The 27,663-nt window shown below is 39.1% G+C and overlaps 1 protein-coding gene across 9 annotated transcripts in view; it reads left to right on the top strand.

Annotated features, from left to right (window-relative positions):
* Positions 1–628: 628 nt before the first annotated feature.
* The window catches only part of SGCE (sarcoglycan epsilon), a 59,441-nt gene continuing 32,406 nt past the window's right edge, over positions 629–27,663 (top strand). For 2 of the 9 annotated variants that reach the window (XM_074945901.1, XM_074945906.1), the window contains exons 1-6: positions 639–859; positions 8,801–8,905; positions 15,788–15,910; positions 19,074–19,231; positions 23,239–23,311; positions 27,319–27,517. In XM_074945901.1, the coding sequence (XP_074802002.1) occupies positions 697–859; positions 8,801–8,905; positions 15,788–15,910; positions 19,074–19,231; positions 23,239–23,311; positions 27,319–27,517 (821 nt within the window). In that variant the 5' untranslated portion in view covers positions 639–696. Of the gene's footprint in view, positions 860–8,800; positions 8,906–14,612; positions 15,229–15,787; positions 15,911–19,073; positions 19,232–23,238; positions 23,312–27,318; positions 27,518–27,663 lie in introns of those variants that run through there. The other 7 variants (XM_074945905.1, XM_074945900.1, XM_074945902.1 and 4 more) reach the window with 7 other exon arrangements.

A 27,663-nucleotide genomic window follows, 5' to 3' on the forward strand; every position in this document is an offset into this window, starting at 1 on the left:
ACTCTGGGCACTGCCCGTACCTACCGGCACCGCCCCCTCACTCCCATTGGCACGGTTCCTGACCAATGGGAGCTGCTGAGCTGGCGCTGGGGTAGAGTACAGCGCCCCAATAGCTGTCCCAAGAAACCGGCAGCTTCCCAGGAGCCTGTCCTGCATCGCCAAGCGGACTTTTAACAGCCCGGTCGGCAGTGCTGACCGGAGCCGCCAGGGTCCCCTTTCGACCGGGCGTTCCGGTCTAAAACCAGACTCCTGGCAACCCTAAGCTGAACCCAGCCGGGTGCCCGAATCCATCTGCACCCTGCTGCGGTGGCACGGAGGGGCTGCAAGGCGAGGCAAATCCTGCCCGCTCTGTGCCACTGCGGCAGTGGATGGAAGGAGTCAGTTCAGGGCTCCCCCTCAGGGTTAAGTACAGGCCAGAGCCTGCGTGGCCAGGGGCACTTGTGACTCCGAACCAGGGCACTGAGTGACTGGCAGGGGGGGCTCCCCACCAGGCTCCTCTGACGGCGCTCACTGCCCCTCCCCCAATCCCATGAACGCCCCCACCGAGACGCCGCCTCAAGCCGCGAGCTCGGCCCGCGCGGCTCAGGGGCGCGCATTGGCTCGCTCCGAGGCCTGAAGGGAGCCCGGCTCCTCCCAGCATGCCCCGCGGCGGCGACCGACCGGCGCTGCTTGGAGACCGTCACTAGGGGCGGGGGGATGCCGCTGGCTGGTGTCAGGCGGCGGCACGGAGCGGGCGGGCGGAGGATGCAGGAGCAGCGGCGGCGGCTGGAGGAGCGAGGAGCCATGCAGCGCTGTACGCCGGGGTCCCGACCGCAGAGCAGGCGGAGCGGGGGCGCCTTCACCACCCTCCTGCTGACAGGTTGGTCGCAACGGCTCCTTCACTGCATCGAACAGGCGCGGCCCCGCTGTCCCCCCTTGAGCCCCTCGCTGGCCGCCCCAAACCGCCTCGCCGGCCACCCCTCAATCCCCGGCAGCGGCCCCCTCGAGCCCGCCTTGTTCCCTGCGGCCCCCTATTCACTGCCTGCAACAGGGACCCCACTGCCTCCAGGGCGGCGACCCCTCGATACCCCGCAGCGGCAGCAGCGGCTCCCCTTTGAAACCTCCCACCTCCCCTTCAAGTAGCGGCGCCCACAGTCCCCTCCCCGCGCGCAGCTTCGGCCCCTCTAACCTGCCTGGCCCTCCAGCAGCACCCCCTGGCCCTAGCAGGCAGCCGCCCCTGCGATCATCAGTTCATTACGGAAAACAGGAGTCTCTGCAGCAAAGCCGGTCTCAGAGCCTCGGTGTCAGTGCATCGCCTCTGTAGGATTGACACAGCCCCAACTGCCCCCTCCCCTAGGCTTGTGCTGACGCTATAAAACAGCAGCCTGACGCTATAAAAATCTACAGGAATGCTAGATGTGATGGCCACCTTCCATGTAACATATTGCTGGCCAGCCCCTCCCCATCCCAACCACTGCACCGGGAGTAACATGCCCATTTTAGGAGTAGTTGTCACTTTGGATATGACGTACATGGGAGAGAGGTACCCTCATGCCACAGTAATGAATATGGTATGCATGGGTCCATAGATTAACAGGCTGTAGGTAATCATGTCAAGAACAAAAGATGTGATGCATGAAGAGAATTCGATGGCACAGTCATTTAAAAGAGATCCCTGTACTCAATTCTGGTAGCGAGCATAGATCTAGTTTTATTGAAGGCTACAACGAGTATGTTTTCCTGTCACCTCTCATGACCTCATAGGATTTGCAGACACTTCTTCGAGCTCTGTCTGAAGCAACATACATGTTCTGCCATTGTGCAAATTATATACAAGAAAGACTTAAGAATATTATGGTCCCACCAGTGTCAAGCACTAAGAAGTTAGAGTGCCAGAATTAAGGTTGTACAGCAACTTTTATTCTGCTCCTTTCTGCATATGTTTGTAACAGTCTTTAGTCACATGATCATACTATTTTCAGAGTCCTGTCACAAAAAGTATTGTCTCTTTAAGCAGAGACATTTCTTATGAAGGAAAGTGTTAGGCCACCCTACCAAAAAGGCTAAAGGAGTGCAGCCACTCCCATAAACTTTATCATTAGGGTACCAGGATTTTGCAGTGAAAAAAAGTATATAGCTGTTTGGCATGGTGGTTTTATCACATAGTTTCTCTGTCCCTTTGTTGTGATCAAAAGTTTATTTGCATTTAATTCTCTCGAACTATGAAGCAGTGGCATTTGGGATCACTTACCTTAAATATGATAAGTACCACATGCATTAAAATATTTAAAAAATATGGGCTCAGTGTGCAGGATATAAGTAGTGTAGTCAATGAAGGGTTAACTTCAGAAGGGATAAATTACATAGAATTAAAACAACATTAGCATTTGTTTTTAAATCTAGTACTTCTAAAGGTTTTTAGGAGGGGGAATGTGGAAAACTAACCCATTCTAGGCTTTACAGCCTTGCTTTATTCAAAGAGTCTGACAATGTAACCCATGTGAGCAAGGTATAGGACACAGTTGTGGGCAACTATGTGTGGTTTAAAAGACTGCATCATAATAAGAGCTGTATCTTAGCATGCAGATGCCATTTATTTACATTATATCAAACTTGTGTAATACTGTATTTATTGCAGTATTAGCTTCATTTACTTGTTTCTTCAACTTTATAAAAAGGGGTGGCCAAACTGTGGCTCATGAGCCACATACAGCTCTGTTACAGTGAAAGTGCAGCTTGTGGCACCCCCCTGCTGCACCCCCATTCTCCACCTACCAGACTGGTGCAGGGGGAGCTCAGGGCATCTGTCCTGCAGCAGCAGGGTGTTGGGGCTAGAGACTTCTGCTGTAGAAGGAAGGGGTTCTCAGGGCTTCAGCCCCACAGGAGGTGCCTGCTGGCGCTTGGAGCTTCAGCAAGAGCAGGGCTGAAGCCCTGAGCCCCAGCAGGCACGCCCAGCTCTCAAACTTCTGAAGGTTATTGTTTGTGGCTTGGAGGATCAGTTAGGTTGGCCACCCCTATTACAAAATATAGCTATAGATGTCATCCTATGCTCTGAGTTCACACACAAGATACAGAACTGCCCATAAGGTAACCATCCCATACCTCTCCCTCTTTAATAGTTTACAGGATTTTTGCTGAACCTGAAAGATTAATAAATCTGGCTTCTGGTGACCACTACTCTATGGAGTTCAAAACAGAAGACCCTCAGTTATCAAAGAGACGTTGCCTTAGGATTCTCTGCTGATCTCAACTCAGGTAGCATGTCACAGATGGTTTGTCCTCAGATAACCAGGGCTTATCTCATTCAGGGTTAATCTCATTCAGGGTTATATATTTGAAGATATTCACTTAATTCTGAATTCTTATTTGCACATCAATCAGGCTTTTGGAAGCCATTCAACATCCCCTAATACACTGAAGCATTGTTTTGTTTTTAAATTGCTCTTAACCTGTGCATGCAACATTTACTGATACTAGTTGATGGTCTGCATATTGATTAAGGGCATTGCTTGAAGTGTTGTCTTCTGCAAGTTTGGGTAATTAAGATTTTACTCTCTCCTTTAGTTATAGCTGTTGATCTGCAATAGCACAAGTCCAGGCTCTTTTCCTTTTTGCTTCTTCGTGATGTACAAACAACAAAGATTTAAAAAAGCTTATTTCAGAAATAAAAAGGTCTTATTTACCCTGGAAAAAGCATGTTGACTTGAAGTTATATCATTTGAGACTAAAAGGTGAAAGGGTATTGGATTTTTAGTTACTGTTTCAAGGAGGTTTTTTGTTGACATTTAATTGAACTTTAAGATTCAGAACCCTCGATTTCTTCATTTGAGATATGAGAGTTAACAATGGCCATCTGTGACCTCTTCCCCCTGCCCTTGGAAGTCCTCCAACAAAGCCAGGGAAGATGAGACTTGACATTCTTGATATTGTGGTAGAACAAGCTTTAAAAATGTTTGTAATTTCAAAGAACTACTAATTCAATAATTGCTGTTAAAACTAGACTGCATTTTGAAATCATGATTTCAGACATGAGGAAGAGAGAGTTCACTAGAGACTGAGATAAAGACCTCTACATTATCCCAAGATTAAGCCTTATACTTGATTTCTCTCTCTGAAAATTTTTATAAATCAGTCATATTGCCTTTAGAGTCAGATTAAGGGAACCTGGCGCCGTAGGCACACATCCCCTTGTGGCTGTTCCCTTGCAACCTTGTCCCCATTCCACAGCCCTGGCATTCCCCAACCCCCTCTACTTGGGGTGGTGGTGCAGGGGCTTCCTCCCCTCTAGTAGAGGCAGGGATAATAATATGGGTTCCTCGGGAACAGCAAGAAGGGTCCCCTCCCCCTTTGGAGAGGCGGTGGCAGAAACATTAGATCCCCAGTACTTACTCCAGAAGCTGGGGCGTATCTGCTTATGAAACTGGGCTAGACCCACTGCACTTTTCTCTTCCTACCACAGAATGATCACTAGAATAATGTATGCAGGAACACACAAGCAGTGGACCGGGTCTTGGGAATAACACCCACTGAACAGAATGGAGTAGTTTGCACTTTCAGAGCTACTGTTTCTGGCCATCTGTAGATTCAGACATCACCGCATCAATTAGTTCATTTCCTTTTTTCAGGGTTTTCTTTGCACCATGAGGGCTAGAAATTTAAGTAGGAGTTCAGATTCTTACTTGCATGACTTAAGGAGGAGCAGCCCTAAGCAACTAGTGCTCATGCCTTAATCCATCCCATATTGTCCTTCCTGCAGACATAACTCATCATAAAAAAAATTGATTGGTATCTCAAGGTTGTATATTAATCAGATAAGTAGATACAGAAGAGCGAGTCTTTACAATAGTCATCTGATTGGCTTGACTGCAATTATGGAATAAAGTTTCTTTTGTTTGGGTGGTAGCATAATTTAGATTGAAAAAATTACAGACTATTTTGGATAGTTGAAAGGTGGATTTACAGTTTCTAATCAAACTGAGAAGTGTCATCATATAATTATACGACTCTTTTCCCTCAGATACTTGAAGAAAGCATAGATGTCTAAAACTCCCTAGTTACATTTTCTTGCATTTGTTTTTTATCTATTAGATTTGTCTTTTTCCCCACTTTGGATAAGTTTACAAAGTTGCTATTTTAATTCATTCTCATAAGAATAAAAAAGTAAACTTTGTAGTACAGAAAGAAATATTAATGTTTTAGAAGCATATGCAGAAACTAAAGAGCCAGTAACAGATATCCTCCCTGCACCCAATGCCCCTTAAACCAGTTGAATGGTTTCCTCCCATAAAGCATTAGAAAAAGGGGATAGTGACTAGGATTGGAGAAAACCTCCTCTTAGCAACCTCAGTTTTACCTGGGAGCCCCTGAAGCAAAAGATAATTTAAGGTTATCATAAGTTTTCAGTTTGTTTATTTTTTACAGTTGACAATATTTACTGTATTATAGCCAGTTACTTGTGCTTGTGTGTGGTTTTTCACATCGCACCAGAGGAGAGGAAACACACATTTTCAGAAGTAGTAAAATGTGAGCATAAAAATCACGTCATGGTAGAGGAGGTAGGCCAGATGTAGTATGTGAAAATGGCTAACTTTTTTTAAAAATTAGGTAGACTTCAAGTTGATAGTGAACATTTAAAGGCTATTAGTATGTTGTAATTAAACTTCAGAAATTCTTATTTGCTTTTATCATGGGGTAGGCTCTCTTTCTGGTAGTAAAAAGTTACAAAATAAATAAACTCTTAAATTCTCTCTTTTCCAGGGTATAATCAAAGTCCAAATAAATAGCCTTACCTTTGTAAGATATAAACCAACTCCAAAAAATAACATCCTCTCCTTTGGGGAGAATAACTATCTTAAAAACACAGCTTTTAGTTCTTTCCTTCTAATCTGGCCATGTCTTGTGTCTTCCTTCATTTATACATAGCAGCTGTGCCAGGTAAGTGCATGAGGTCCAGCTGCATGTACTCTTCAGCCACTTAACCATTTCCTGTTTGACTCCACAACCCAGCAGAGTTACTGTGGACACAATATTGATATGCAGAATGTAAATATAAATTGTTCTGAAATTAATGTAATTGTAATATTTTTATGTAATATCAAGCGAGGTATTTGAAGTACCAGTGGGGGTTGGATAGTATATATACCGTGCCCCACTTGAGGATTTAACAATTTTAAGGTGGTATGATTTATTTTAATAATAAAATTAAATGCTCAGGAAAAGTCTGGAGGTACTGTCTTTGAAATGATGTGTTCCATGTTTATTTAGCCATTAGCTTCTTTACTGAGACTTATCAAATGTGTAATGGTGATTCTGTGAATTGAATATCCACATACAAGAAACTGAAACTAATGAAACTACTTCTTATTGGCCACTGAACAGCTTTCCAATTCTGTCAACTTTTGGTCATCACCAGCTTGACTGGACTTGAACAAATGATGTAGATGTGAAATGCTTTTATCTTATTTCAAAGTCCTCAGAGACATCCAGTTTCCTTATAATTAAATAAGGGGAGTGAGAGTTAGTGGAGTAAGTGTGTCAAGATGAGAATAACAACAATTTTAAAAAATACACTAATTATGCAGACATTTCAATGTCTTGACATTGATTGCTTCTGTTGACTTTACTGTGTTTTTATTTAGTCCTTTAAACCCATTACCATCTTCCAAACCTGAAAATTCTTTGCTTGTTTCTAGTCTAAGAGCTGCTGTAATATAGATCAGCTGGTGATAGTGCCAAGAGGCCATCACCATCTCGGGACTGTTGTCACACAGCCTGCCCTGGCCATGCCCTCACCCCTCCCCACCTCTGGATTCCAGAGTGTATGATGGGCAGGCGCCAGTTACATTGGTTTTTATCAGTGTGGGATTAGGGGTTTGTGGGGCCCTGGGCCAGAGCAAGTGGGAGCCCCTCTCCCCCCCTTCTGACTGCAGTTGCACTCCTCCCTGGCACTTCTGCCGGGGAAATGGGGTCAGGGCATGGGGGCTTGTCCTGCCCCGCCTGCCTGGCGCTCCTTCCCCCACACCCTGACCCTGCTCCCCGGCAGGAGCAACATGTGGGCGGACGGAGTGGGGCAAGTCCCCGTGCCCCAATCCCACTCCCTGACAGGAGCACCAGGTGGACAGAGCTAGGCAAGCTCCTGCGCCCTGATCCCACTCCCTGGCAGGAGCGCTGGGCAGAGCGGGTCAGGGCGTAGGGGTGCCCAACTGGCCGGGGCCCTTGAGCACAGGCCCCATTGGCCCAGTGGCTAATCTGCGGCTGGTTTTTATGCCTGCATGGAAGATCTGACCAGTTTCTTTTCCCTTTTCACTATTAGTATGTATTAGCTAAGACATTTTAAAACCCTAGTGTAGCCAGCACAAGTAGAATTTAAATGTTAGCATGTTTTTATCCTAGTGTGGCCCACCTTTCCCTCCCATCCTGGACTTTATTCTGGTTCTTCAGTGATGGGGCTAGAATTTACCATTCCCTTCTCCCCTTGTCCCATCCACCCTGCTGCTGCTTTCCATTGAGCTGCTGGAGAGAAGGGAGAAAAAGTCATGCGCCAGAAGAGGTTTTGTTTTAAATAAATAAAGGGGGATTTAATGTGTGGGGTTTGGCACCCTAGCCCATTTATAATCAGTCATCCCTACTCTCACCTTTGTGTCCCAGGCAAGAAGCTACAGCTTGACATTACCTTTAAAAATCAGACACAACCAGTTTAACTTCATTTCAGAAGATTAATGCTTCTCCTTACCCCCAAACTGAATACATGCAAGGTTGTTGATTGTAACCTACCCGTTTCCTATCACATGATGTTCTTCAACTTCTTTAGGACATCCTTTTGTTAGTAAGTTAATGGGCTGGTTTTTAAAAAAATATCAGTGGTAAACATAACGTTGATTTTGCTATCATTCTGAACTAAATGACCTTTCTGGTAGAAATTACATTGATTTGAAGATAAGTGTTTCATACATTTCGAACAACAACAAACATTCCAATAGTAATATATTGTGGTAAACTCTAAATCACACAGACATTTATATTAACTGTCACAGTAAACACTTTGAAATATAGCCTTTATATTTAAATTTTTTTGCTTACTTGCATAAACATAATCCTCTATTGAACAGTGTATTTGAATTTGTTTTATATTTGTTTTTAAATTCTCATATTACACGTGGCTCATTATTACACTGGATGTGATGTGGCGCACACTTAGTCCCATAATGATTCACTTGGTCTTTGGGGGAAATCTAAATTACTTTGTCTTCAGCAAACTGTTAGCCAATTAATAGTGAGTATTAGCGTGAACTGGGGTGACTTGTTCAACCTCTTATACCTTGTCTGCATTGCAGTTTACTGGTATAGGTATACCAGTACATTATACTGTCAAAGCACTCGTAGTTCAGATGCAGTTTGTACTGGCAAAGTTTCACCTTTACCAGTACAGTTTTTTCTACACCCCCATCTCCAGAGCGAAACAAACTATGCTGCTAAAAAGTAGAGTTTTACAGTATAACTGCATTTGCACTATGCGCTTTTGCTGGTATTGCTGTGTTGGTCATAGATCACATACCATCACACTGTGTCTGAGATAGGTAGGCTGGCAGAAGTGTAGACCTGGCCTTATTTGGAGATAGCATGCCAAAATGATGACTGCCAGAGGGATATACAAGCCAGCATCATCTATTTTGTTTATTTCTGTTTCTACACTCTGAAGAAAAGTTGAAAACAAAAGCTGTCTTTAAAAGAATCTGATCCCAGCTAATGGCATTTGATCTGTGGGAGTCTGTTAATCTGACATTAATTCTTTTTTTGTTTGCATTTATTTTATTTTGAAAAGCTTTTTTGTTAAGCTCTGCTGAAGGGATAAATGGAACAATTAACTGGAAGACTAAGCAACCCAACAGTTATATTATCAGCAGAATAAGGGCTGCTGAAAAGAATGGTGAGTTTAGGTTGTAAATTTAAATCCCATTGTGGGTTCAGTCAACATCCTCTTTCAATATTACCTTTGCTTTTTCAGTGTATGTTTATTAATAAAATGACATCTCAAGGTAAGTAATTTTGAAAAACAATCTTATAGTTCTTTAATTTTCTAAACCGTCAGGAATCTGTATGTCTTTATGTTTAGTTTCCCTCGGGTTTTTTTTTGTTGCCTATGGCTTTGCTTAAAATAATGGCTGTGTGTATAACCTAATATTGCATATTTTCTTGTCACTGCTGGTTGCTTAAAAACATCTTTGCAGTGTGCTTAATGCAATAACTTGTTATAACTCTTAAAATAATTCATACCATGTTTATATGTAGGAAAAACACAATTTTTATTACTTATTTGTAGGAATACACATAGAATATTGTAGCTGAATTTTACTGAGACCAACAGTTATCTGAGAAAATGCCGGTAACTTTTCGTGGATCGTCTAGCTAGGTAAAGGATCTGGATCTCCCTAGAGCTCTAGCTATGGCCAGGATCACTCTTACCCAGGGAATCTGGAAAAGGAGCTCTGGAGGAAGAAACTTCTATATGGATTCTCTTCTGGAGATCCCCCACATTCGCTATTGGGAAGAATGGGTTTCCCCCCTCACATGCAGAATAGGCTGCAGGCCTGTCACCAAACCTGGTTGATCCTCTTAAATCCATGGGAGACCAGGGTCATCCACACTGAGATCCTGGTCCTCTCTGCTAGCTCTGGCCTCTGACAGCTCTCAGCCTCTAGGCTCTCTGACAATGCGGTTCCAGTGGGGTGATTTCATGGCTATGCCTGTCCCCAGGATCTATGGAGAAGGAGAAAGAACACTACTCATAAGAGGTAATACAGTCTGAGGCAGTGTTATTTTCCCAGGGGAATCCTTACAGGGCCACAGAAAGACAATTTATGTTCCCTCTCCCCTCTGTTCACAGCCTGTCTACTTATCCCCCAGGCCTGTGCAGCTTCCCCTCCCAGCATATACATCCCAGGATTCACAGAAAGGCTTTCATGGAGTCAGGGGGGAAAGGAGGAGTAAAAACAGTGCAGTGAAGGTCGATGATGCCCCCTGCATGCCTTGAGAGCATCTAAACTGGGACCATATATCATGTATGACCATTAGTAAAGAAATTAAATATCCTTTGGTAGCAGGCACAGAATGCTTCCACAGTAGCCCAAAACTTTCCCCTTCCATGACGTGGACTCACACAAAAACAGAATATTTGGCAATCTGGCTCATGGAAATGGCACTGGGAGTTAGTAAGAATGTTCAGTTACATCTTCTGCCAAGTTAGGACAGTTGCACATTTTTCTCCATAATCAGTCAGTTGTAGAAGATTGTTAAAAGGCTGCACAACCTGAAGATAACAGACTATCCATAAATGAGATATTTTTTTTGTCAGCTGGAGAGGAAGAGCAAGTGGCATACTGGACCGAAGATTCACCTTCCACTTCCTTTCTCATTTTGAAGAAACATCAGGGGGAGGGAGAGGAAAGGCTGTGAAGGAGAACTTTCCAAATACCAGTCTCCAGAGTTGTGTTATTACAATTCATATGTGGTTATAAGATAAATATCTGTAAGGTCAAAATTCATCCTGTACAATGAGTAGACTATATCATTCAAAATACACTGAATTATACATAAGTAAGAAAAATGGTTTAGTGGATTAGGTACTGAACTAAGACTTGGGAGACCTAATGGAAACAATTCCCCGCTCAGCAACAGGCTTTCAGAGTGGCATGTTAATCAATATATAAGATTGTCAACCCTCCAGGGTTGTCCTGGAGTCTCCAGGATTTAAAGATGAATCTTCAGTGCAAGATTATGTCATGTGATGAAACCTCCAGGAATATGTCCAACCAAAATTGGCAACCCCATCAATGTGCCTTGTGCCTCTGTTGTCCATCTCTAAAATGGAGATATTTCTGTACCTCACATGAGTGCTATGAGGATAAAATCCATTAATGAGTACAAAGCTTAAATAATATGGTAATGAGGGCATAAGTAAGTAGATAGATAACATGTTAAGATACTAGGGACCAATTAGTGGAACTGGGATAGGAAAATTTAGGGGGTTTATTTTCTCAAAATATTTTAGTTTGCCCTTTAAAGGCAGGGGATTATTGATTAAAACAGAAGGGGAAATGGGATTAATGTGTCTTTTGTGGATGCATGTGCTCAATTACATTAGTATTAATGAAGCTAATATATACCCAGAGGGTAGAACTCTACCTTTCAAGGCCCCATCTAGATTAGGAAAATAGAACTGTTTTTTTAACTGTTTTTTAAAAGATGTTTGCTAACACAGTTTAAACACTGTTTTAAACAGGACTTCAACCTTATGGAGAAAGAGCGACTACTGCTTAAATGTGTCAGTTGGTTTTGGTTAACCCAAGACTCCCCCTGGTAACAGTATTAATAATAAAAATGATTATATTAAAATAATTACAATAATACTATAAACTAACTCACAGGGTTATTGTCAGGGTTAACTAATGTCTGTAACGTGCTTTGTAAATTTAAAGCATTGTAACACTGGTAGGCAACTTTTTAAAATAGGACTTTATACTAGGTGCTAATTAGTGTTAAAAACATTAATCCAAACATATCAGTGAACATTTTAAAACACCACTATTTTTTTCAGTAAAGAGAAACCCTATATTCCATTCCAGCTGTGGGCCAAATTCTAAAGCTGCTTTTAGCATGTTCAATTTAGTAAGGTCATTTTTATGATTAATTTGTTCCTCTGAAGCTTATTTTTAACTGTCCACCAACTTCATCTTTTTACATCTGCAGAAAGTCCTCAATGGTACGCACTTACCTCAACAACAGAATATGTTCCATTACCAGGAGCACCCATTTTAGTGTATGTGGCAATATCCAGTAAACTGCCTATTTAAGACATGTCAGAGAAATAATTTTTCTGCAGAAATTCCCCACTGTAGTCTCTCTTGTTAATTCTTCTGTAAGTATTCTTTATGGAGAAAGTTTACCTTACCTTTTCATTAATTCTCCTTTTGGAAACTGATCTTTGCTGTAGTATTAAAGTCTCAAGGTATAAAGCAAAGCATCTGGAACAGAAAAATAAATTAAATTTTTCTTTAGGTTTCATCAAGTCAGCATATTTTTCTCGCCTTTTTTGTTCTGTAAATAATCTTATTAATGTTACAAATTGCTTTTTCAGATTTTCTTGATAGATACAATTTCCTATATAATTCTATTTCCTTGATCTATTTATAGTTTATTTACAAAAGCAAGTTCAAGACTTTATTGGGTCACTAAGGCAAGATGGTGGGTGTACTTACCAACTTTGATTATATGCAGCAAATTGCAGCAAATTGTTCTAGGTTAGTTTAGTTAAATGAAATCTGCTTTAAATATATTAACAATAACTGATTTGTTAATACAGATTTTTTTCATAAAATGTATTTATATTTCAAGATCTTTTGAATTTATTCTTATTGATAAAATTATTATAAGATGTGACAGTTCAGTATAGTTTAATAAAAGCAAAATTCACTCTGGGCAAAGGCAACTGGGATAACCAGGATTAATATATAAATACAATTAGAAAAAGATTGATTTCTGGAGCTCGGTCATATATGTGGCAATTGAAGGTAATAGTCTTAGGAAACCAGCTCCTAATATCTGGTGCAAGGAATAGAATGTTTGTTACTAACTGTTGTTCAGCAATGTTTTTTGAGCAAACATCATGCAATAAGTTTGGCCTAAAGAAAAACTGAAAAAAGAAATCTTGACACAACTGGGTGTTATCAGCAATAAAGGCTTGATCCTGGCAGTGGGTTAAGAGGTAGTGCTACCATGTGGTTGGGGATCCACAACAGTACTGAGCACACTGTGGTGATTCTGCCAGTGCAGATCCCCAGTTTTGCCCAGTGCAGAGAGTTAAGCGCATATGGCCACCATGTAATAGAGATGGTCTACACACACCAAGTGCTGAGAGGGCAGAAGGGGCATGGTAATGGATGGAGTTGTGGCGTGATGCCACACCCTGTGAAAATGGGTGATCTAGGTGGCAACAAGGGAGTTCAGAAGTGGGCCCCACACCAAACTTTCCTGTGCCTATTAGCTGCAAGCATAGGGGCCTTCTTCCACAGACAGGGAATTATAGAGACCCAGCAGCTTCACCACAGGCAGCATGGCCCCAAACACATGTAGCTCTGCTGGAGAAGGAGCATGTCTGAAGGCTGGCCAGCCTGTGGTGGTTCCACTTCAGCTAGCTGGAGGACATGGATTCCCCTTTGCTTATATTGTACTGTTCTTTAAAATAGTGAATTTATTTTAGAAAGCTAGAGAGGCTATTTATGATAGTAAATATAATTCACTTTTAACACACAGTAATACAGTAAATATTGAGGCATTTGGCATTGAGCCTGTCTTTATATATTTATAATGGGAATGAACACACAGTTTGGAAGATGCCAAAGAACAGAGTTATTAAATCAAAGATAGCAAACTGGAAACACCAAATTTCAAGCACATCTTGTTTAGCTAATGCTTAAAAGAAAAAGGTTCACTAAAATTTTTTCAAAAGACCATGCATCTTGAAATTAAATATTACATTAGCAGATCTGCTATTTTTACACGCTCTTCCATAGCACCTATCAGAAAGGTATATTGATACTCATTATCAAATAAACTCTATGCTTGGGGGGGTCTACAGTCTTTGGGGGCAGACCCTCAGCTGGCTACATTCTGTTCAGTGTAGTTATGACAATTTATGAGCTGAGGATTGCCTCTTCATATTTAAAGTGGAGTTTATTTTAATTTTGGTGAAGATGGCATTACATCCTAATGAATCCCAAATTATCAATGAGATAATTAGAAAAAAGTCTTCTAGTATCTGACACTTTTCTTTATCCTTTTTGTGAATGCACTTAATGAGAAATAACTTAAGTCTAGGATGACTATAGAAGATGAAATAATAATTTAAAAAATTGAGAAAAATCTTCAGCATACTATGCATTTAATAATTTATGACATCAGTCTAGGAGTTGCAGATACTCTGTCCAACCCACTCACCATATTTTGCAGCCTGGCTCATGGGAATGACAACTGAGGACTCAATGAGCAAGTTCATTTTCATCCCCTGATAGCTTAGGACAAATGCACATTCTTCTCCAGATTCAGGCAGTTGTAAAAGGTTTTTTGGTGATTTATAATTTTGCCAGCCCATCTTAATGCCATGAAATGCTGCTTAACATGATGTTTTTCAAAGCTTACCCCTGAAAAGGGCACTGAGCGGGTCTCATTTTGATTGCCATCAAAGCTGTTTTTCATGAGAACAAGTTGTTAGTTCTCTAAAAGAAGGGCTCCCACAATTGTAAATCCTGCAGCTGAACAATTTGAGTAAAACATGGAAGGATCCAGGTGTGCACAATGTGAATTTGTGAGAATTACATATCATCCCCATCCAACTCTATTTTTTTGTTGTGTGTGCAATCAGATTTTCCCAGTGTTTGGGAAAATCTTCATTGGGGTTTCACACATTAAAAGCAGTTGTTTCTAAAAGAGTTCAAGTTTATAATTTAAATAGAGAAATAAAAATGGATTGGAATTTTATCTGAGTCCCTTTTTATGTTTGTTGTGAATGATCCTGATATGTATAAACTCGTAAAATTCTAGTTTGACAGAATGTGAATCTTCTTCACTTATGGGAAGATGAGGTGTCACACCAATGTGTTATGTTATTGTTTAGATTAGTGCCATATATAAAACTAAGCAATTTTATATCACATATATAGGGCTTGATTTTAAAATTAGGCTCCCATTTTGAATCTGCAAATCGCGGCAAATAAAAATGATGGTATGTCTATTTTTATCTGAATACCTGGTTTGCTATACCTGCACAATTGTAGGTGAAAAATGGGAGGCTGGATGGAGACTCCTTTAAAATTTAGCTTCTGAAGTTTCCCTTGAGCAACAGAAAGAAATTAAAATTCACATTATGTCTGATATGTCAAATATAACTGTATATAAATAGTTCATATACACTTTTGATAGTAATATGTATTTTTAGAACATGAGATGTAATCAGAAGAGAAAAGCACTCAATTTTTGCAGTAAATACTAAATATTTTAAAAAATGCCACTGAGGAATTATGACATTTTTATTTTACCCTTGGTGTGTGGTGTGATTAATATAATTCATTCTACCCTCAATTTGTGCACAGAACTACTATAGATGTCCATGGGAATCTTGCATGCAGAACAGGAAGAATATTGCCCTATGTTCTGAGGCTATTGATAGTGTACAAATACAGAATAACAAAGAACAAGGTATAATAATGAAGTTCTTGCTTGCAGAGCCTTCATCAAGATGTATTTGACTAAATAGTCATATTTAATTACTTTAAAAACAAGTTATTAAGCCAGTATAGTCTACTTTGTTCCTTCTGTTCCTTATTTTTATTGTTAAAAATATGGGGGAAATTTGATTATACACTCATATGTGTTTTTATTGATATATGGAATGTCACAAATAAACAAGTTTCCAAAAATACTCATTGGCTTCTTCATTATCCATCATTATTGTCATTTTAAAAGTAATTGTCATTTTAAAAGTAGGTGATTAGCATTTGAAATATCAAAAACTGTCTAATTTTGTTTACTGGAATCTTGGACAGGACTTGGAGGATACATAATGGGCAAAGAGAGGATTTGTTTTGCATTGTATTCTTAAACCACACAACCTTTTAAAAACTTATTAACAGGTATCTAATGCTTGTTGCTTTCCTTTCCCTAGAAATGAAAATTTCCATAGTAATGCATGCTGTATTGTCTAGAGCATGTCTCACTTTTTACTTTTCTGTCTCTTATCTTTCCTTCTGCTTTTCAGTGTACACGATTCTCTCTAAGGTGCACTCTGATCGGAATGTATACCCTTCTGCTGGAGTTCTTTTTGTTCATGTTTTGGAGAGAGAATACTTTAAGGGGGAGTTTCCTCCTTATCCAAAGCCTGGTATGGGATGCTTAGATCTTCCATGTTATAGAAAAAGATCATTTTTACTTTTAAATTCAAGATCTCAAATGTATCTAGAATACTTTGTGGTACAGTATTGAACATAAATCACTGCAACACTTTTAACTTTGGCTGACTCTTCTATACTGGTAAAGTAAGTGGATAATTTCAAGTGGTTTTAAATCTTAAGGCTTATGAACTACAGGTATGCATTGCTGTGCATCTTGAGAAGCCCAGTTATGGACTTTGAAATGTTCAGTAATGCATGTTATGAATCTAAGATTAGAATCTGGCACTTTTCTTTGCTATCCCATTAAATCTGTAGTTGTACAAGCTTAATTTTAATTTTAAAAAGATTGAGTCGTGGTGTTTTTTGTAAAAAATGCCCCATTTGAGATTGTATCAGTTTCTTACAAAATAAATAATGATATTAACAGTTTGTGTCAAAAAGCATCTTATACATTTTATAAAATAACTTTAAATACACAAGGAACATTTAAAATAAAAAATTTAAATGTCTTTAGCATAGAGCAGTGATGATTATTTTATTTCAAAGAAAATGAAAGCTCCCTTGGTTTCAATCCTATTTTGTTTCTACATGCAGTAACTTTTTTAAATTGTAAAGCAGTCTTTTGTCATAGAAAGGGCTATATTTTCATAAGTATAGTATTTTGACTTACATCCATGACGTAAAACTAAAGGAAGATCATTAGCAAGATAGAAAAGATGTTTTTGAGATGAACTCAACCCTTATATGAAGATAAAGTACATTTCCCCCCACTTTGCTTATAAATTATTTAGCCTTCTAGAAGCAGGTAAAATTGAGAAGTTCTACTTCATTGACAATCTTTTTAATTTTGATTTTGGAAGATGGCACCTTGAAACCACATTGGGTTAAAAATAGCATTTGTTTGAATGTCATATGTTTAAAATATTCTCAAGAGAAAAAATGACTTAATTTGTTTTTATTTTCATTAATCTTCTTCTCTAAAGGTGGATGTCTTGACAGACCCTTACTCTTGAGTTTATGCTCCATGTGTGTGACTGCTGGAGCTACACAGTTTTACTGCCAGCCAATAATAGGGTGAAATGTGCCTATCTCAGGCCCAGTTTGTCCCCTCCTGAGATAACAACTTTGGGATGTAAATGGAAGGAATTTGAAAGTCCTTTCCTAATTGCAGATTGTCTCTAGAACATTGCTACCTAAATTCCATGTCTGAGGCATGTTACACAGATGCAGTGTGAATCTCTGACTTGTACAGTTGTGACCTCATGATCCATTGAAATTGCCCCACCTGTAGGCATCATGAATACCACATTGATCATCAAGGCTCAACATTTGCAATATAGTCCTTGTTTAAAACTTGTGTATGACAAATCTGCTCTGCCAGATCCTTAGCATCATAGAGCCTTTCCTGGAGAAGGACTTTGAAACAAGCCACATCTCAGACTGTTGATGTATTCAAATTGACTTTGAGGAACAAACTGTGAAATGGGGTAATTTATGATGAACCCTAGCGACTGTAGCACCCTGGTGAGATAATTCCCAGAGAAGTGATGTTGGGAGGGCTTTCTGTGTTGCATGGTAACATGTTTGACTGATGTCTTAGCATATTGCTGTAGTATTGTGGTTGATTCTCAGTTTCCCCTGACACCCCGAGGTTTCATTGATTTTTGAAATTGGTTTGTGTTTAACTCTCCAAGTAAAATGAAGACCATCCATCATCTGGGTTATGAAAGTCCAAATAAGCAGAAGTCCAAATCATACACTTTCTTTGTCCAGTCTCCCACTGTTGCTTCCTGGGTCTCTCTTCTTGAGCGTCTGCACAATCTTTTTCTGATGTTTCTCATTCTAGGTTAGAGGTTCTCTTCCTGAAGTGTGTGCAAACTCTCATTCTGTTCATATAGCAAAGTGAATGGGAAGTTCTTCCTGCCCTCTACTGGCAGCTGTACACTTGGGCTGAAAAGGAAACAAGTGCGTGGTTCAAACCCCTCCCCCCCCCACCATGTTTCCTTCTCTGAGGCCTCTTCCTTCACTTGCTTCCACTTGTTCGTTGCCCTTCCCAACATCACCTAATAAAACAGTCTTAAATATCAAGCTTCCTCTTCTGGCACTTCTCCAGCCATCCAGTTCTCTACGTGGTACTTTTGATGGCCACGGCCCAGGGTACTTCCAAGATACTTCCTGTCCACAGCTCCTACTCATTATCTGCATCCTCCTACTGTGAGAAAAAAGAGCTGCTTATTTACCTTATTCCCAGAATACCTTGTCTGGAGTCTCAAACTTTCATCACTTTAGGAACTACAGATCACAACATTCCTGGGGTCTGTGCTGAAATCAGGAGCAGAACAGTGTTCAATGAGGAGCCTACCCTTAAAAGGCCAGCACACCATATTTAAGTGTTATTTTACTGGTTAAAAATTGTCTCAGAGAAATCTTGTTGTCCTCCTGTCTTTTAGGCTATCACAAATTTCTTAAAATAAAATCCTTTTCCTTTTCTGTCCTGTGGCACAAGCTTGTTGGCAATGTTTGCCTCTTTCCAATCTTCTGAAACGGGTAAATTTGGAAGAGTTTCTCTAAAGCAAATCTGTTGCCCAGTTGAGGACCTGTGTCTTGACATGACCACACATGGTAAGGTGAGGAAAAAAACAGAGTCTCCCTCTGACAGTAAGATTCTCAGAGGTAGACATTGTCTCTAGAGCCTTTAAAAAAATTAAAGGTTTTTGTTGCTTGGAAATACTGGGCTTTTTCTTCTGTTGGTAGGGAGGCTGGATGATTTGGTGTTCTGGGAAACCCAAGCCCCTGTGAAGCCAGGACCTAGCAATTGATGGGTGGAAGCTGAAGGGGTCATTAGGGCTCTAAGAAAGTACAAGCACACTGTACTCTGCTCTTGGCTATACATTTCAAATATGGGATTCCTGCCAGTTACACATGCTGAAGCATGGACACAGGAGTGTGGCTCTCTCAAACTGCACTTTTATACTGATAATAAATTAAAATTTTATTATTTCCCTATGGAACTGCAATGATGTGTTACAAAACATTATAGTAATTGTGTTTATATGACAAAACTGAACTCAAAATTATTTAATGGAAACTTCAAAAACAAGTTGCATAAACTTCATTTTTTGAAAACATTCTAATATTGTGTATCTTATATAGGTGAGATAAGTAATGATCCTATAACATTTAACACCAACTTAATGGGTTACCCTGACAGACCTGGATGGCTACGCTACATTCAGAGGACACCATACAGTGATGGAGTATTGTATGGATCACCAACTATAGAAAATGTGGGCAAACCAACCATCATTGAGGTACTTCCTTGAAAAGCATTAGAAGGTTTTATTTCATTTTTAAATCTTTATCCCTTAATATAAAATAGTGTGCAAAATAACTTCATAAACATTAAATGAAGAACATCTAAATATTTAACTTTGCACTTTTCTTCTCTAGAAATATACCACTTTTCTTTCCCTTCAGTGCAAACAAATACAGTTGTTAAATCAATTAACAGAGTTTTTTATTTACTTTTTATCACTTAGTGGTAAATTATTCATGTTTAATAACTAACACCAAACGTTTTCCTATTCTAATCTCCTAATTACTAATGCTGACAAAAATCACTATTTGTTGTATCTATGTCACTAATATGAATATAATTCCAAAATTTTAAAAGTACTAATTATATAGTGAATAGCAGTTGAAAGACAAAAGCTGTATGATTCTCAGTCATGCCTTTGGTCCCACACCACAGATTAGGAAGTCAATGGAGCAACTCTGCAGCTCACAACATTATGAAAAAATTGCTACATTAACTTGCCAGTTCTACCAATTTTGCTTGGACAGCCATATATTTGTGTCAAACTCTTGATTAATTGCTTCTCTTGGTTTTATTAACTTGTTCTTCTCCAAAGATAAAACTGTAAACAGCAGCCTAGGTTCTGATTCTACAAACAGTTCCACATGTGGTTAATTTTATGTACATGTGTAACGTTCCCCTCTAGTGTTATCTGGACTGGTGATCTGCTAGATCACCCCAATCCTTGACTCTGGGAGCCAGCCTCAGCCTGCTCTGCTGTGAGAACCCCCACTCCTGAATTGTTCATGCACAGCCTCTGGCATATAAGCTGTTCGTTGGATTGTGCAACCGAATGACACTAGCCAATATCTCTGGTCCCAGACACAACTCTAGGAACCTCCATCTTGTAGCGTCCAGTTATGCCCACTAGATGCTGCAAACTTATATGAGTTTGTCAATTTAACAAAGAAATTGATACGTACCAGGCTTGTTATCGCAAGGGGAGTCTCTGACATGCTTCAAACCAAACACACTGCTTCAGGTAGAATAAACAAACAGATTTATTAACTATAAAATAGATTTTAAGTGATTATAAGTTAAAGCATAACCAGTCGGATTTGGTCAAATGAAATAAAAGCAAAACTCATTCTAAGCTGATCTTAACACTTTCAATGCCTTTACAAACTTAAATGCTTCTCACCACAGGCTGGCTGGTTGCTCTTCAGCCAGGCTCTCCCCTTCGATCAGTGCTACAGTCACTTGGTGTGCTGTCTGTAGATGTAAGTGGAAGAGAGAGGAAGAGCATGGCAAATGTCTCTTCCTTTTATCATGTTCTTTCTTCCCTTTTGGCTTTGCCCTTCCCCCTTCAGGGTCAGGTGAGCATTACCTCATTGCAGTCCCAAACTGGCCAAAGGAAGGGGGATGACTCACTTGAGAGTCCAACAGATCCTTTGGTTGCTGCCTAGGCCAGCATCCTTTGTTCCTGTGAGACTGGGCTCGGTATGTTCCATACCTGCCCTGATGAGGTGTGAACTGCCTCTCTGCTCTTGGAGAGTTTTTGCCTGGGCTTATTTTAAGCCATGAGGATACATTTTCAGCCTCATAACTACATACTTTGAAATTATAACCTATAACATTACTGTAACAACAATGATCAGTGCATCATGAGCCTTCTGAAGACACCCAACATGACAAACTTTGCATTGGATACCACACAATCATTTTACAAGGAAGAACATGTGGGTGCTGGGTGTTCCCTCAAGGTACAGTGCGTTACAATATGGTTAGTCCAATTGATTTCAGTGGCACTAATCACACGCATACCATTAACCATGTGCAGAATAGTCTGCGGGATCAGAACCCTGGATTGCTTAAAGAAACTATTTTTAAAATTGTTCTTTTTTGAGCCGTGTCTGTTTCCAAACCTGCATCAGGATCTGCGAGGATGGATTCTTGCTGCTATATAGAGTACCACTGAAGTCAGTGTAACTTTGCACAGGTACAAGGATCTTTGCACAGATGCATTAGCAAATCCCAGTATAGTTCTGAAGATTCTACATGGGCACAGAAATATGCTAGTGATACCAATGCATGATTGGGTCCTACATTTTGATGTGAGCTATAGATATATATATATATAGCTCACCCATCTCTATTCTTTGACTTTATCATACTTAGGTCAATAAAAGAAGAAAAAAATACAGGAAAAAAAACCCAAACAAACTGCTCCCTCTTGTTCCTGAAATGGAGCTGAGAGAGAAAAGAACACAGGACTAGGGCAGGCCAACCACTTATATGTAAATATATATATAGCTCACATCAAAATGTAGATATATATTTTATATAGCTTAGGTTTAAAATAGGTTACTTGTTACCAAAGCTTGATTTTATTTGATTTGATTTACTCCCTAGTAAATAGGTGAATGGTTTTTTGCATCTTTTATAGGAGTTTTAAATATATAGTTTGTGATGTAGCTGTAATAAGTGATTTATCTATCTTTTGGATTTATTGTTAAACTGAAATTACAAATAAAAAAAAAGAAAGAATGCCACGCTAAATATTAGTGCTTCAGTTAGTTAGTTTTTCTGCAGATTTAATTTTGCAGTGCTAAATTAATTTCTGTTTAAAAGCTCTCAAATTAGAGATTAATTTTCAATTGATTTTTTTATTAACTTCTTTTACATAGAGTACGCTATTTTTACAATTTAAGCTTTATTCTCTTCACTTACATAAATTTGCCTGTAACCAATATGCCAGACCACTATCCTCTCCTCATTCCAATCCCTTTCAAGACCCACTTTAACTGGGACACCATCAAGAAGTGAGTTAGTCATTTATTGGTTTATTTTAACTAATGTGCTCCACTATGCTATTCCTACCCTTTCCTGAGAGACTGCATAATTTCATTCACGTAACCACTGTCCTGCCCTCCACCTTCTGATATTTTGTTACCTCCCTTTGTTGAATCATGTCAAGCTAGATTGTCAGATCTTTTGGGCAGAGACCATCTGTTTCTGTTTGTATTATGAGACACCTATATTCTTGAGGGTAATGTGGGGAAAAGAAAGGAGAGGGAAAAATACATAATTCTGATAGACCATATTCCAAAATTCTTATGAGTTCAGTCATGGTATAACTTTTCAACACAGTCAAAGAATAATCACTGGGGACTATGTTTGACCATCAGATGAATACCACAGATCCTTCATGCATTTAAAAGGTACCTTTCTGTGTACTTGTACATAATTACATCAGAGACATATTTTTCCAGAAATAAGGAGCATATACTCTGCATCTCCCACTAGCTTTCAAACCACCTAAAGATAAAGACCCTGGCATTCTTATTATTTGTATTGTGATAGTGCCTAGAAGCCCCATTCATGGATCAAGGTCCCATTGTGCTAGGCACTGTACAAATATAAACCTAAAAGATGGTCACCGTCCCAAAGACCTTACAGTGTTTTTTCCTATAAATATCACCAGTTAGGTTAGCTCCACCAGGAGTAAGAATGAATAGAAACCTTGCAGCCTTCAGGACAAAACAGAAAACCCATCTCTACTCTTTGACTTTATCATACTTAGGTCAATAAAAGAAGAAAAAAATACAGGAAAAAAAACCCAAACAAACTGCTCCTTCTTGTTCCTGAAATGGAGCTGAGAGAGAAAAGAATACAGGACTAGGGTAGGCCAACCACTTGTATGTAAATATGTTATCCATGTGGCATCTGAGAATATTAGTGCAGTATAAATAACTATATAGACTAGTTTGAAAATCCCAATAAGCTGTCTTTATTTAATACAGTGCTCCATCAAAGCCAGTAGGCCTGCTCATTCATTTATCTTTCATGTTTCTACATTTATAGTCCATAGAGGTTATTTTTTTAGTATTCAAAAATAAAAATAATTACATATATTAGTGAATACTCTTAATTTAAGAAAAACAATACTTTTCTATGCTGAATTAATTAATTTTGGTTTTCATATTTGTACTACCATTTTAGTATCATCTGTTTTTATTCTAGATCACTGCTTATAACAGGCGCACCTTTGAGACTGCAAGGCATAACTTGATCATTAATATAATGTCAGCAGAAGGTATGTACAGAAGAGATTTTGCAGCACTCTAGATTGTATAAGTGATAAATTGTTAAGATTACATGATTTTTAAGATTTGATAAAATACTGTCAAACATTAAGCCGTGTTTCAACTAAAAGTATGAGTGGTGAGGAGGTGGTAAGGGAAACTTCCCTGTCCTGATTCATTCTGTTTGTTATTTTTTGCTAAACCATTTTAACCAGGGCTGATTTATGCCCTGTTCTTAAAAATTCTTCTGAAGAGCTAATTTTTTTTCTTTTGGAACCCGATTGTACCAAACTGTATATTTTCTACACCTATGCCACATACAAGGGATATTGCTTGTCTTCTGCAAAGTATTTGTTTTGAAACCAATAGTAGTGAGAGCTGTATTTGAGAAGTGCATCAAGTCTTTGAAGTTAAAGGACAAAGAAACATGCAGGGATGTCAGCATTATTTTGCATCTGAGTTGGTTAATGAAAGATTTATCTAACTCAGGGATCGGCAACCTTTGGCACGCAGCCCGTCAGGGAAATCCGCTGACAGGCTGGGACGGTTTGTTTATCTGCAGCATCCGCAGGTTCAGCCGACTGCAGCTCCCACTGGCCTGGCACGGCGAACTGCGGCCAGTGGGATCTAGGATCAGCCGAACCTGCGGACGCTGCAGGTAAACAAACCATCCCAGCCAAACAGCGGATTTCCCTGATGGGCCACGTGCCAAATGTTGCCGATCCCTGATCTAACTGGAGGATTAGACATTTAAAGCATAGAATGAAAAACTTTTTGCAAAGTCAGGGACACTGGGTCAAATTAAGCAGTGACATAATCAAGTACTGCTCCATTGAGGTAAATTGAGTTGCACAATTTTGTCATCCGCAATAGTGGATGTTGGATTTTGAAATGGAGGCAGGGAGGCCCAGTATGCTTTTTTAATGCCTTTATCAAAGACAATGAATTTCATAATATCAAATGCTTTAGACAAGCAATGACCTTAAAGATTCAGGTTGCCTTGCAAAACAGCTAGTTGCATGTTCTATCAACTGTCATTGATAAAAATTCTCCAAATAAATAGAATGAGCTAAATTCTAATTTCATTTACATTGGTGAAAATCTTGAGCAGCTCTGAAGTCTACGGAACTGCTCCACACCTACAGTGTTGTTGAGTTCAGAATCTGGTTCTCTGGGCCACATTCAGCAGAAATGTAGATGAGAGTGCAGGTTAGTGAAAAAAGGAGCATAAGTGGTAAAGAAATGTAATTTGCATTGATTTGGTATTCAATGGATAGGCAAAACAAGTGTCATACACAAAAGAAATTGTCCCAAGAGAAGCACATAACAGAATGTTTTGTGATAAGGTAAAGGGCTGCATTCTCTTCCACACTTTTCCTGTTATATATTCTCGTTAGCACTCCCTGCAAATAAAAATCCTTACCTACTGCTGCTTTTTCTAGGAGCAGCTTCTCTACATTCTTTTAGTTTATTATGTAAACACATTGGATATGTTATCTCCTATTCCACATACAGAACTCCTATTCTTGTCACTGGCAGTGTAATACTTACATTGAGTAGAGAATATGTCCCATTATCAGAAAAACATAGGTGTTCCACAAAGCAATAGTCGCTTTTTTCTTCTTCCTTTTCAAATTGCCATAGGGACCAACAGTGTAGTGTGCTGAGCATTTTGGCCTCAATCCAGCAATGCATTTAAGCACATACTTAACTTTATGCACGTGGTTAGTTCCATTAACTTTAATGGAACTGCTCATATGCTTAACTTATAGCATGTGCTTAAGTGCATTGCAGAATCAGAGCCGGATGGCTCAGGGCACTGGAATAACAAGCCTTCATTCCCTAGATTTTAAAAGCAACGCAGAGGCTTTTAACTTTGATATGCCTCTTGAATTTACTACTTATTTTATTGCTAAATCGCCACAACATATAGAGGTCAATAGCTGATGTATCACCAGAGGAAGAAAATCCCCCCCAAATGCATTTAGGTAATTGTGAAATGATTCACTACAGTTAAATCATAATGCTGAATGTGTGACAATCACTTCCACAGTTATAGACAGAAAAATAAAAACTGTCTTTTTTATATTTGTATATTATTTAAATAAAAAATATAAAAAATTAGAAAGAAAACTGATATGTGATCACAAAGCATCTATCTATTCTAAAAGTAGCAAAAGGAAAAATGCCAGGCAACAATTTTTTGCATACATTTTTTCTCCTCAAATTTTCTCCATTGTGAACATCCCTTTCATCTTCATAATGTTACTATGTTGATTTGTACAAAATACCCTATCATACTTAACTAATAACATCTGTTTTATCATGAAAGATTGTGAAAGTCCTGTTTTACTAAATTTAAAAGCCAGTGCAAAACTAAATAAATAAACGAAGTGAAAAAATCAAATAGCATCTCCAAGAAGAGTGGAAAGGATTTAAAAATGAAGCATATTGATATTCATTTAGGAAAACCTGTGTCCTTCAATACAGTTTGTAACCCGATTGCAGTATGTAACAGTGTAAGTAAAATATTCAGAAGTCTGTAAAATCAGAAAACAAGACATAAATACATGTAATTTGAGTTAATGAGACCTGTAAAATGAAAATTCCTGTGGTTTTTCTTTAATATTTGAAAGAAGGCTTTTTATTTTATCAGAGCTCTGACCACTACTCCTGGCCTCCTCCAGGTGCTTTTAGAATATCTGTCTATGGAGAAAAAATGAAATGTGCATATTGAATTTATGAGTGTGCACAGGATGCAAATGCACAATATCACAAAAATAGTGGCACACAAAACTGCAGCACCCAGGTGTAGCAGACAATGTTCTGTGGTAACTTTTACATTTAAAAAAGTAGATGTTTCAGGTTAACCAAGTTGCAAACAAGTCACAGTTCAAAACTGAAAACAATATAAGTCACCTTAAAAATCCCAACACCACTGATCTGGCTTAAAAGTAGAACTGGGCAAACTTTTTTAGGAAAATTGAGTTGTCACCGAAAAATCTGTTTTGGTCAACCTGAATCTATGAATTTGACACTCATAATTTTGACCATTCACAAAACAACCAGAGGAAGAGGAGGTGAAGGTTGTGGTGGTAATGGTCATGATGCTGCTGCTTCTGCTACTGCCCTTATAATATTGAACCCAGTGGTTAGGGCACTCACCTGGGATATGGGAGATAGAGGTTTGAATTCCTGCTCTAAAATATACCTGATATGGAATTTCTCAATTAATTGAAAAGTCAGAAAAAAATCAGATTTGGTTTGACCAAACTGATTTATTTTTTTAACATATTTCAGAACTGCCATCCAGCTGAAAAATCAGTTATTTGCCCAGCTCTCCTTAACATTTAGCAAACCATTCTAATTGTGGGTGTGGACAGTTTGTGCATTTTGAAGTTACTGATTACTTAGACAGGAGGAAACTAAAGTGGGACCTACAATATAGGCTGTCATCACCTTCAGTTTCAACATGGAGTTGTGGCCTATTGCATTTACAGGTTCCAGCCTACAATATTTCATCTTGAATGAATCATCTCATGCCACTCAGGTCAGGGTATGAAACATTGCAGGCTGGGACTTGTAGTCATTGCAGGCCACTCCTCTTTGCCCAAGAGTAGGGTAGCTGCAATTTTCTTCACTTAATGCAGATTAAGTGTTGTCTTCAGGGGGCAGATCCTGTGCAGATGTAAATTGTCATAGCTTCATTGAAGTCACAGCACTATGATAATTTACACCAGCTGAGGATCAGCCCTCAGGTTATTTGCAGGTTGCCAATAGCTCCATAAATAGGGCAAAGCTTGAATGTTTCTTTAAAAAATAGTTGGTGCTATTATAAATAAACATAGTTTGATAATTAAACAAGAGTGGCCATATCAGATTCAGAATATAACTTGATATCATAAAGGATTTTAGGAAGGTGCCTCCTCAGTCTTCTTTCATAAATCAGTAGTGCAGTACTCAACCACTATTTTAGATCTTGTGTAGTAAAGACATAACTCTTTCCTTCACAAACTAGATTTTCCTTTACCATATCAAGCGGAGTTCTTCATAAAGAATATGAATGTAGAAGAAATGTTAGCAAGTGAGGTTCTTGGAGATTTTCTTGGAGCAGTGAAAAATGTGTGGCAACCAGAGCGTTTGAATGCTATAAACATCACCTCAGCTCTAGACAGGGGAGGCAGAGTTCCACTTCCTATTAATGATATGAAAGAGGGGTAAGCACATGCATATATATCTATATATATCTAATCTGTTTATAAGTCTTTAGCATTCAAAATAAGTGTCACTGAAGTGTTTAATGTTCCTTTCAGGCATTCAAGACTTTTTGGAAGTTACTTTTTAAAGAATAAACTTTTGGAAA

Source organism: Natator depressus, chromosome 2, assembly GCF_965152275.1.
Source record: "Natator depressus isolate rNatDep1 chromosome 2, rNatDep2.hap1, whole genome shotgun sequence".
NCBI classification, from domain to species: domain Eukaryota; kingdom Metazoa; phylum Chordata; order Testudines; family Cheloniidae; genus Natator; species Natator depressus.